The 12,552-nt window shown below is 41.1% G+C and overlaps 1 protein-coding gene across 1 annotated transcript in view; it reads right to left on the reverse strand.

The window, feature by feature from the left end:
- LOC123980270 (SCO-spondin-like) overlaps positions 1-12,552 on the reverse strand; it is a 114,966-nt gene extending 102,414 nt beyond the window's left edge. The window contains exons 1-10 of the mRNA XM_046064590.1: positions 12,545-12,552; positions 11,581-11,775; positions 11,301-11,442; positions 11,059-11,191; positions 8,161-8,333; positions 7,685-7,903; positions 7,410-7,575; positions 5,391-5,637; positions 1,612-1,822; positions 263-357 (exon numbers count right to left, since the gene is read on the reverse strand). Coding sequence (XP_045920546.1) covers positions 263-357; positions 1,612-1,822; positions 5,391-5,637; positions 7,410-7,575; positions 7,685-7,903; positions 8,161-8,333; positions 11,059-11,191; positions 11,301-11,442; positions 11,581-11,775; positions 12,545-12,552 — 1,589 coding nt within the window. The remainder of the gene's footprint in view (positions 1-262; positions 358-1,611; positions 1,823-5,390; positions 5,638-7,409; positions 7,576-7,684; positions 7,904-8,160; positions 8,334-11,058; positions 11,192-11,300; positions 11,443-11,580; positions 11,776-12,544) is intronic.

A 12,552-nucleotide genomic window follows, 5' to 3' on the forward strand; every position in this document is an offset into this window, starting at 1 on the left:
CAGGGCACGTTCTCCGCCATGACACTGAATAAACCGCTGGTCTCCATCGCCAGCACATACTGGCAGTCGCCCAGGAAAGAGTAACAGCGGCCGTCGAATGTCACATAGTGCGGGTCGCCAGTCGCCACGCACACACCGGCACAGACGGACTGGCTGCAGTGCCAGCGGCGCTCCTTACAAACACTGCAGAAGTTTATCAAATATAGTTGAGATCATGAAATGTTTAAGGGATGTGATGCAATGAGACAACTGGTTACATTACCATGTGTTGCAGTCTTTAGTGATGGTGTCGTTGCTGTAGTAAAGTCGACCGTTATGGTGACATGGGCACTCATCTGGCAGAACACAGTGATCATCCTGAGGAACAGGAGAAGACATCATATACAAAACATCCGTCCAACGTCCAACATCTGTGTTTCCACTTTCAGACATACTTAAACCTTTTGAATGTCTTATTTGTTGTATATCCCAGTACATTTAGTGGCTAATGGTGAAATGAATGAGCTGACTTTGAGGCATATATAGTTCCAACTCATTCCCTATGTAAGCTTGAGGGTTTACCTTGAAGACTGTCACGGGTTGGGTTGGTTGGATGTGTTTATGTGTGGTTTCCTAAGTTTCAGTGTAATGTTCCTAGCTTTTGTTTATGTTTTGTTAGTAAGGTGGTCATGCGATGTGTTATGAGATCCTTCCCTGTTTGTTTCTGTTAGCTTTACTTCCTGTTTTAGTTTGTAGTTTAGTCTGCTCCTAGTATGTGTTGTCATGTTTTACTTCCTGTGCTTGTCTCTGATTGCTTTAGTGGATTTACCTGTGTGTAATTATGTCCTCCCCTCCTGTTGTATTTAAGTGGTTTGCCCCCCTTCATTTTGTGCCCCATCATTGTTGTTTTTGTGTTTGTTCGAGCCTAGCAATTTCCATGCCAGTGTTTCTCGAGTGTTTTTTGTGCCTCTTATGGATTAACTTTGAATCTACTTTCTGTTGGATTTCTTGGATTATTCACTATTTTTTTGTGACTGCTCACATCACCTGTAAATGACACCGTGTTGCAATAAACCTCACTATCACTACCTGTTCCACCTCCGTGTCTGCATTTTGGTTCCAAAACCTCTGTTCCCTGCGTTCAGCCAGCAGCTGAACGTAACAACGACTTCCCCTACAAATGTGTCTGGTTGTTACACTTTTAAATACACAATGAAATAAATCAAGTGTTGTCTGTCAGTGTATTTGGTATACAAACAGTTCTCATTTTCTAATATAGTCTATTGTGTTATTCAGTTTTGGAAGTTTAAGCTGCCGACATCGTAGTTATGAGATCGATTCCCCTGTTGGATGTGTAAATGAGCGACTGTTTGCCAACAGTTAAACTTGGTGGCCAAAAAAACACACATTAATGCAGGTTTAAGTTAATTACCTACCTAGATGTTTTTAATGGAGGGTATCTGGATATTTGACAAACACCGGGTCAAACTCATTACATTGATAGTGGCTGCATTATATTTAGCTTTACGAGCTCGTATTGGCTCTCTGTCAGTCAATCTCAACATTGCATATTTCAAAAAGATATCCTTCATCCATTCAGAAAACTTGAACTAAATTAGAATTTTCACCCACTAGTAGCACCAATCCCTGGGGACAGACACAGCCAGACAGGGGCTCTCTGCAGCTTGACTGTGCAACATTGGACCCCTGCTGTTGGCCAGGAGGGTCCAGGCTGGAACAGGTGAGGAGGCAGGAGCGTGGAGAGTAGACCAGAGAGCCTGGACACTTGTTCACCTCCTCACAGCGCTCCTGTGTGCAGTTAAACCGCCCCCGCTCACACACACTGTGAAGGGAAGAGGAGAATGAGCAGAACAGACTAAAAAGAATTGATTTTAGATTCATTGTATCACACGGACATGAAAGGCTATTGAAGGTTTTTTAAAGCTTGTAATGAATGACTATTTTCAGCAAAGATTAAGCTTTATACTGACAAGGTACAAGGTAGGTTTGTTACATTACGGCAGGCTGTTTGTAACTCCCTAGACAATATGCAGTAATACAAAATCAATCATACAACGGTAAACAGTAACAAACTATATTCAGTGGAGCAGTGCTGAGGATGAATTTGAATTCCCTTATGGGAAGAGAGAGAGAAGATTCTGCTGCCGCACCACCAGACTGCAGAGCAGCTTTCCCCCCCAAGCTATCAGACTATTCAGCTCAAATTCATCCTCAGCTCTGCTCCATTGAATATAGTTTATTTCTGTTTACCAATTTTAGGGCCTGACCATGAAACATGGAACTGAAGGAATTTTTTCTTCTTTATTTGTTTCTGCAAAGTAAACTCATTTTGGGGGGCCTAAAAATACTTAAACTCAACAAACTTTGCACACATGTCAGAAGTGCCAAAAAATTATGTATTTTATGCGTCCTGCTCATAGGCGTTGAGAAATGGCTCGCTAGCACCACCTACAAAGTTGGAAAAAATTAGCCCCCGTGCCACGTTCAACCCACATGTACGAAATTTGTTGGGGACATGTATCATGTCAAGACAGACAAAACCCTCAAAGACAAATGTCCCAATTATAACCCATTTTTAACCATGGTGAAACAGGCTACATACTTTAACGAACTCCTCCTAGAGAATTAATCTGATCGACTTCAAATTTTCGCTGTGCAGTCTAAACCCATTGACAATTTAAAGTTATTAACGGTTATTACCAGTCGACCAGCTTGCCTGTGGCGTAGAAAATTTATAATTCACCATGAAAAAGGAAGTTGTCATAACTTCAGTGTATCTGCATGCTCACATCTGCACCAAATTTGAGTAAGAGTCTCGCCCTGAACACATACCAATATTCACTCAAAGTCATAGCGCCACCTGCTGGCAAGAGGAAATGAAATGTTTTTTGCTGTAATGTACTACTCCAAGCAGGTTGGCCATGACAACTTCAAAACTGTCCCAGAAAACATTGATGAAGTTTGCAGTCGTGCGGTTGCATGGCAAGTTAAACTCTTCGATATGACACAGGAACTTGTTGTAACTTGACTGTACATAATCAAATCTGTACCAAATATTACACGTTTGATAAAACTCCCGCCCTGTGCAAGCCAATGTCCAACCACAATCATAGCACTACCTGCTGGCAACAAGAAATGACCTTCAAATAAACAACCCCTGCAGCACGTTTTACCTACATGTACGAAATTTCTGTGACGTATCAGGAAGTCATCGTCACTCTGTACCAAACTTTACATGCTTGATAACTGTCCTGCCCCAAACACATCGACATGTCAGTATTCATTTATAGTTGTAGCACCAAGAGGACAAACTCAGTTTCACATTACAACCTGTTGTAATGTGATATATCAAAACTTCACATTTCCTCAATCAAATTGTATCGGGTCAGTGGTCAGTACAGTCTCAGCAGTTACAACACAATTACAATGAGCCACACACAAAAAGGACAATGCACAGACACACACGTAAATGATAAACTCAAGGAGAAACAAATTAATCAGTAGCTTTCTAGTACTACAGTACTGCGCTGACCCAGTCCTTAATAGATGACTCAGACCCATAGAGTGATGATGACTGTAGTTATGTAGTAAAGAGATGCAATGAAACCAACCTATCCTGTATCAGGGAGCAGGAACATAGAGTGATTTCATCAGAGCTCTTGCACCACCAGGGACTCACTGGAGATAACATGCTCTCATATACATTTGCATGTCATTCAAACATACATTACACTCACAAAAGGTGGGAACTTCTTTAAGTAGAGTTTCAGCCCAAAGCTACCATAGAATTTATATTGTAGCTGCATCAAAGCTGTGTTCCACAATAGAAAAAACATGTTTACTGCCTCTGATTCTTTATCACAACTGCCACATAATAAAAGCAGCATTCAGATAGCCGTGAAAGAGAAAGGGCTGTTTTTATGATGTGCTGTAAAAATATAATTTACGCAATTGGGTCAGTGAGAGCCTGTGCTCTATCACAATGTTTCCTTACGACAGGTTTAGTATGTCTTCTGTCCTTGTTGCAAAAGTACTGCATCTTGCAGCACCGTTAGTATTGTAGTGTATAGTGAGGTAAAGAATGTTCTGTGACATGACATTATCAACGTAGCAACTAGAAAACTTTCATTTGTGGTTTGGTTTTACTTTTACTTTTTTTTTACTGTGCCAAATAAATTAGATGATATATCTAGCAAAATCTGATTCAACAAATATTTTAGACCTAATACATACAGTGTCAATCAAAATGTTCAAAAAGAAAATGTGTAGCAAAAATGTGTCTGTAAGAAGTTGAGTATTTTGCCAGTTAGGGCACCTTTTCGGAGGACTAATAGACTCCATGTCTCTTTCATTCCTAGTGCTATTAATATGCTCAATAGCAAGTAGCACTTTGGCTGCATTCCTTGCATTAATCTGGCACATTTGTATGTTTGCACACTTTCATATCCAACAAGTCCTCCAACCTAAACAACAACATATAGGTTGTAACCAACCTCCAAATACGACTTATACGACTCATAGCGCAACAGCGTCCCTACAGGGGGCATTTGTCCATGCCTCTGTTCTTTGCAACCAGACCTACATTATGTAAATCACATGACCTACGTCAAATGACATAAACACGTGGAGACCGTAGAGACACAAAGGAGGTGAAACCTACCCACTAGTAGTGCCAATGTGTGCGGGTATTGGGTTCACCGGTCGACATGCATAAAATTGCTGATTTAGGTTTAGGCACACACCCCTGTGAATGTTAAGGTTAGGGGCTACGGGGGCTTTCAACACCTTTAAGACTAACATAGTTAGCTAGGAAACTAATGCTACTGCGTAACTTACGTTAGTTACGCAACCTACATAACTTCATTAAAAATATAACTTGCGCAACTTATAAAAACAAATCAATCTTGTTTCACACCGGAAATGAACGCCGGTCTCCAGGGTAAAAGGAGACTAACTTGCCATCAATTCATCCTACACACCACCAACGAAGTACAGCTTTATGGCTATTTATAATATGTGACCGTCATTGTCATGTGAAAAGTAAACATGACTTGTAATTTTGTGTGGCTGAAACAATCTATATGGTCGTTTTTCTGCTGAGGACAGGCTGACATATCTGGACTCTGGACTCTGGAATCTTTGCGCTTGGTATGAATTTCCATTTTCTTGCCCTAGCTTCATATTTTTATTTTTATCTGATAATGTTGCTGCTGATGTTGTCTTTTTGTGTCCTGTCTGTATCCTTTGGTATCCTTTTCCTGTCTGTCATTATATGAACACTTGCTGCATAACAATTTCCCCCAGTGGAACAATAAAGTACCTTGACCTTAGAAATACCTGATTTGAACAAATGCGTGAAATCCCAGCTGCAATTTCTTGCTGCTACATACCAGGTGTTACAGTTGTTCTGAGTAACAGACCCAGGCAGGTACATCTTGTCTCTTTGCACACAGGGACACATAGTGATGGGCACACACTGGCCCTGGTGGTCCTGCACTAGTCCAGGTGGGCATTGGCAACCTGGAACACACATCCTGAGACCAATTCCACCATTATCGCAGCTCCAGCTCTCTGAACAGGAGTTTCCACAGGCACGACCACATTCCTGGTACACCTGACCCCCTGAACACTGGACCGCTGGGAAGACAGGAGAGAAGGTTTGTGAGATAGCTTGGCATGTTATCTAATTATTCTTAAAGGGTGAAACATAAAGGGCACTCAATTACATTGCGTATGGGTTTTTACTATAACAGTGTGGGTCATACATTTTCATAATTCCAAGAGGGCCTAAAAAAAGTGACCCTTTGTTAAGCCACGTCCCGAATACACAGCTGACCAATCACAGCGCAGTATAGGACTCGTTCTAACTGAGGTCCGACACTTTCATGGATGCGCTCCATTGACTCTAATGCAAAAAGAGTATTTTCTAGCTTTTTTTTGGCTGTATTTTTCTAAGATATGGTCAAACGCTGTTCCTGGGGCACTTGTAATAGTTGCAGTCGTTACCCAGAGAGGTTGAAAGGAGAAGTACAATTTATTCTCTTTCCAAAACCTAAAATAAATCCAGAAAAATGGCAGCTGTGGATTGTTCCTAATGTAATGTTAGTTAGCTAACGTTAACGCCAGCTAAGAGTTTATTCCTACTGAATGTAATGTAAAGCCCTGCTCTTCTGCTTTTAATGATTGTAATAGTGAATAGAGGCCTAGCCAGCTTTACTGGAACAGTGTTGATCCTTAATCGTTGTCTTTTGTCTCAATCGTCGGGGGATGCGGTGGTTCACTTGTACTGTGTGATCGTAGGCTTTAGCTTCTGTCTTAATACAACCTGAATACAACCTTCAAATGTGTAATGCAACAGCAAAACTGTGCTTCTTTCTGAGATCGCTTTTTCCAGCAAATTTGACTTTATTTCTCCGGGAAGTGCAGTAATAGACAGTGGCAGCGCTGACAGTTTGTCGGACATAGCAACAGTAAGGGGGTGGGGCTTAGCGAAGTTCAATTGAAGCTAAGTGTTTAAAGTACTGCTGCCAAAATTGTAAAAATAGATAAACAACTTATTAGCTTTTTTTTATACAGTCTATGCTTTAAGCCTCCTTTCCTCCACATATCTGTGAGATGAACTGCTATTGGACTTCGTGCTAGCTTAATACGATTCATCCGTAAGTCACGGTAATTGTGATATTAATTGGGATGCTTATTTTGAACAGTGAAAAACAGGCTTAAAACAAAACGTACTTACTGGAAACACAGCAGACTCCTGAGTGTCGTTTACTACAATTCAATTGCTGAACAATACATTTTTAGGCAAGCAATTAACTTTCATGAACTGAAAACACACAAGGGTGTTCTTAGTTCTTAAACGAAAAGTTCACGGCTAGTTAAATGTACACATTGCAGTGGATTGTTAATCCCAAGGTAGCCACGCCTTAAAGCATAGGCTTCTTTATCTTTCTATTTTACTTTAAATGGGACCATAATTTACAAAATGCTGCATTGAAAAAGACTTGAAACTGGCAATTGAGACGGAAATTCATTAGGAACGCGTTTAGTGAGTTAATAAATCAAGTGAGAAGTTGTGTAATTTTTTCATTAACTCCAAAGCAATCAGACTTTTTGTAACCAGTGGAGTCGCCCCCTGCTGGCCATGAGAATGCAAGTAAGACACTTCCGCTTTGGCTTCACTTTTCACACCTGCTACTTGTTCACACAGATAGCACATAGTTTTGTGCAGTACTGGCTGTGTCTTGGACCAATCATAATCTTATCAATGGTGTCTGAGATTACAGGACAGACGAATGAACAAACAAATAAAATGAAGGCAATGATGACCAGACCAGTAAATTACCAATCTGTAGTAACTTGTAATGGACTTCCTGAAATGCAACTAAACCAGAGGCCTCTCTACTTACGACAGAAGGTCTGATTGTGCCAGTGGATGGCTACGCCCTCTTGAGCGCATTGTTGGGTGTAGGCAGTGAGGATGGTGCAGTGACAGGCTTTTTGTGGAACACAGCCACAAACCTCAGACAGACAGAGACGGAAATAGGGCTCCCTCTCCACAACGTCATGACACACCTACAAAATCAGAGATGGAGGAGCATGTGTGGGAAAAAAAGAGAGGGACATAGAAGAAGATGCGCACTTCTGAGATAGTGGGAGATTTAACACACATTATGCAAACTACCTGAAAAACAGGACTGTGTATGACAGAGCACACTGTCTCTGCATACTGTCTCCTCTGGGTGTATGTGGTGCAGGGGTCAGGTGGAGATCCTTTCGGTAGAGTACAGTGCTCGGTTGTGAATTTCCCTGCAAATGATGACACACTGGTCTCCACGTCTCCTTCTGGGGTGGTAAAGTCATCATGCTGGTTCCATGTCAGTGTTCCACACAGGCCACGCACCTTGAATACAGCATTTGCACGTTTCAGCTCAAACAGTTCCATGCACTAGTACAGTTGCACTAGTAGAGTTGAAGTTTGTTTGACTTGTGCTTGATCATAAAGGTTCAATTTATGGCCATTTTGTGTCTTTCCCTGTAGTCACATATAGTACAGCATGTTAGGAAATTCAAAATGCCACATGCAAGTTCTACACTTCTGAACCACCTCGGCACTCAAAATGGCACAACAGAATTAACCATATGAGGTGTGCATGTTACCTTGTTTGCGAAGCCAGGTTGCAGGGTGATGAGGACCAAAGGTCCATCTAGGTGCCAGAGTAGCTGTGCTCCAAAAGTCTGGATGAGAAGAAATGAAGAGGAAGCCCTGTGCACAACCAGGTCCCCTGTTACTACAGGTAACAGCTCCCTGTGGCCGTTCAACGTTACTGTACCTGTAAGTAACAATACCACCTGTAAGCAATCTGAAGGCCATGAACACATTCAAAACAAATAATTCTCAAAATAGAAAGCCAGTAACTTGATAATAATGAACAAAAAGGAGTTCAGTTGAGAAACCATTTTTGAATGTAAATTGCTGTACATTCACCTGTAGATTAGGCTTAAAAGGCTTTTTTATTTATTTATTTATTTTTTCAAGGCAAGGACCAGCAATTATTTATATAGCAACTTCCAACACTGCAGCCATTCAAAGTGCTTAACAAACCTAAAGATACAAATATAAAGATACTTCAGAAAAATAGTTCACTATAAATTAAAATATATATAAAAGACTATTGATTGATTAAAAAATATGATTAAAACAATACAATTAAAAGATAAATGTATTAAACTGAGCTACAAGCTTGGTCAAATAAAATTGTGATGAATAAGTTTGTGCAGGTTTAAAAAGCCTTAGAGAAAAGGAATGTTTTAAGACCTGACTTAAAAGACTGTAAGGTGCCAGCCAATCTCAGGTATTTTGGGAGCTTAAGGAGTATAAAAGCAAAAAGCTGCTTCTCCATGTTTTGTTCTTAAGGAAGGGAACTGCAAGCAGCCCAGTATTTTAAGACTTGAGGGATCTGGTAGGTTCATGCTTTTAAATTAGATCATTGATATATATTGGTCCCATCCCATTTAGTGCTTTATAAATGAGCAACAAAACCTTGAACTTGATTTTTCTCATTCACTGGAAGCCAGGGTAGTGATCTCAGAACTGAAGTGATGTGATCAAATCTGGTAAAAACACTAGCAGCAGCTATCTGAATGAGCTGTAGTTGTCTAATCAAGCTTTTAGGGAGGCCTGTGAAAACACTGTTACAATAATCCATCCATCCATCGTCAAACGCTTATCCTGCGTACAGGGTCGCAGGGGGCTGGAGCCAATCCCAGCTTACATCGGGCGAAAGGCGGGGTACACCCTGGACAGGTCGCCAATCCATCACAGGGCCACACATAGACAAACAACCACTCACGCTCACACTCACACCTAAGGACAATTTAGGGTCACCAATCAACCTAGGCCACATGTCTTTGGATGGTGGGAGGAAGCCAGAGCACCCGGAGAGAACCCGCGCAGACATGGGGAGAACAGTGACAGTGCTAACCACTGCACCACCGTGCCGCCCCTGTTACAATAATTCAGTTTCCTAAAAAATAATGCATGTATAATTTTCTCAAGGTCCTCCTTGGACATGAGATGATGATGATCTTTTAAAAAAATATATTTTTAAAGTGATAGTAAGCTGATTTTGTAATTGTTTTGATATGTCTGTTAAAGTGGTCATATTATTCATTATTTTATTCAGGGGGTGTACCCGAACAAATTTACATGGTTTCATTTTCAAAAAAACATGTTTTTGTCATACTGCACATTGCTGCAGCTCCTCTTTTCACCCGGGGTGTTGACCGCCCTTTTTTAGCGACGGAGTAATACATTTAGCCTCTATAAGATCTTTGTTTGGAGTTGCACATGTGCAGTACCTAGTTAAGGACTACTAGCCAATCAGAAGCAGAGTAGGGCTTTGGTTAGGCTGTTTATGTTCCCCTTACCAGCTTAGCAACATGGACTGAAGCAAGAGTTTCAGAGTGGTGAGTTATTAATATGTAAGAAATTATTATATAGATAGTATTTTTGATCCATAAAGTTGTAACTGAGCTCTGTCTCTACATCACAGTAACAGCTTTATGTCCATTGACTTCCTGGCGGGTAGCTAGTGTTTGGGTGGGAGAAGAGAGGCAGCAGGCAAACGTCTTGTCACTCTGTGCTGCAGCTCAGTGTGTTTTTCAACCGGTGTTTTTGAGGGTGTGTCGGACTAGCCGTTTGGCGAGCATTATGACGTGTATTTCACTGTGACGTTACAGGGATCAAAGGGAAAAGGCTGGACTACAAACGAGCTGTTTTCAGGCAGTTCAGAGCAGTGTGGGAGATGGGAACTCCCTTTAGGCTGGACTTTGTGCTTTTTCACTTTGCAAACCTATTACCTGCACAAAAAGATAAATAACTCAATAAAGGAGAGGGAAAAAGCCAAAAAGTATAATATGACCTCTTTAAGGTTTACATCTGTGGCAGCCTGTTCCACTGCCCTTGGGGGCATTTACACATCCAGCAGACACAGCAACGATGAAATTTATTAGGCGTCGTGCCCACCTGATAAATGTAATCAAAATTCACTCTCCTTTTGCTCTGTTTTGCTCTCCATCATGTCCTTATGGAAATATTTGGCTAAATGTTTACCAAAGTTTTTTTTTTTTTCAAGTTGTGGGAAACCAATACTGAAAGATGCTAAAAAGTTTGACAGAACTGAGGAGAACGGCATTGTCTGTTGATTTTCTATGGTGATCATTAGATATGAATCATTTGACCCATTGGTAATTAAAAACAACGCAAAACTTCAAATATGAGGACACCTTCTCCCACCCACAGATTTGATTTGTGGATACAGAAAATAAATGGGCTGAAACCACATATATACTCTTTGTCAGAATTATTTAATTTCTGTACTAATAAACTGTTACGCCATCAGAAATAGTTTAAAGATGCTATGATCAAAAATAATTCCAGACATCCAGTAGGAGCTTTAATATTAGTCATGTTTCCTGTCCCCACTGTCAAAGTGTAAAATGATCACTCTGTATTACTGACAGTCAGTAGTGGGTAAGAGTGAACAAATAACTCACCAGTGTCTGTGATGGAGACTGTGGTGTGGAGGGCTGTCACTGACATCTCCCTAAGACAACCCAGGCCTCCTCCTTCTCCCGATGAACACACTCCACAGCGCACACTCACCACTAGCTTCCTGTCAACAAAGTCCTGAACACAGACAGAACATAATCACAAAAGAGAAGTGTCTGCAACACACACAAATGCATCTCATATCTCGAATGTGTAACTGTCCATGGTTGCATTTTATGCATCTCACCTCAACAGCAGTGAAGGGACAGTCTCCTCCATTTAGTGAATACCTTTTTTTGTCAAAGGTGGTCACCTGTAGTGACCCCATCAGGCTGCACTGGGCAGCGCACTTCTCCCCAGTACACTGCCATTGGCCTGCTCTGCACACACTGTGAGGATTAAGAGTAATAAAATAAAAAGAAGGAAGGAGAGACAGAAAGAGAAGAATGGAAATGGGTGAAATATATAGAAGAATATGGGAAGGAGGGAAAAAAGACTTAAGAGACACACAAACAGTTTCTCCTTACCAGGTTTTGCATCTCTGCTGTATCCTGTCTCCTGACTGGTAGGTGCGTCTGCGATGGAAACAAGGACAATCGTCTCTTTTTAGACAGAATCCCTGGTGAAGGTACAGGCCCTGTGGACACTCACAGCCCCCCACACACTCCTCCCTGCACTGCCCCATGGCTGCAGCAGGCCCAGGGGGCTGGGGAGACGCACAGCTGGGAGAACAGGAGGAGACACAGTCCGAAAAAACCTGACCTCTGGGACAGACACGACCTGGAAAGACGAGAGTAAAAGAATAGTCAACTCACGAATTTCCACTCCCCACTCCCTTTTGCAATAAATACCCTTTGCTCTTATCACTGCCTTCCTCTGAAACCTGCTTTTGGGTCTCGAAGCTGCCAATTCTAAAACTGAATTGGAATGTAGTACATGCAGTCACTGTAATGGTTTATCCATTTGACACGTTATGGGGAAATTATTATCTGTTACAAATTAAAAGTTAAATTCATAAGCATATAAAACCCAACTTTGCTTAATTCAATACACTCATGACATGTGTCACTACAGCCTGAACTTGGTCTAGTCTTGGCATGTCATATTAATCTTAAATTTAAACTAGTGCTGGGCAACGATTAAAATTTGCGATTAATCGCATGCGTAAAATTGAATTCTGAATTCTGAAGTAGTGTATTGCGCAATTTTAATTTAAATGTAGCCTACTGCTATATACACAAGTGTAATAACGTGGTTTGCAAACACTTTAAACAAATAAGGTGCTTTTTACCAGCAGTATTGCCTAACTTAAACATTAGGCCTTTTATCTAGCTTGTTAAAACAAGTTACAATCAGAGTCCAATTTTCTTGTTGTTCTGAACAGGTATCAGCATCAGGTATCTTTTATCATTGAAGTCAAGCCAGCCTCCACTTCAAAAACGACAGTCAAGCCAGTCAAGTTTTGCGATGCGTGTTTTTTCTAGGCATTACGGTAACAT

Source organism: Micropterus dolomieu, linkage group LG01 (assembly GCF_021292245.1).
Source record: "Micropterus dolomieu isolate WLL.071019.BEF.003 ecotype Adirondacks linkage group LG01, ASM2129224v1, whole genome shotgun sequence".
Lineage (NCBI taxonomy): Eukaryota > Metazoa > Chordata > Actinopteri > Centrarchiformes > Centrarchidae > Micropterus > Micropterus dolomieu.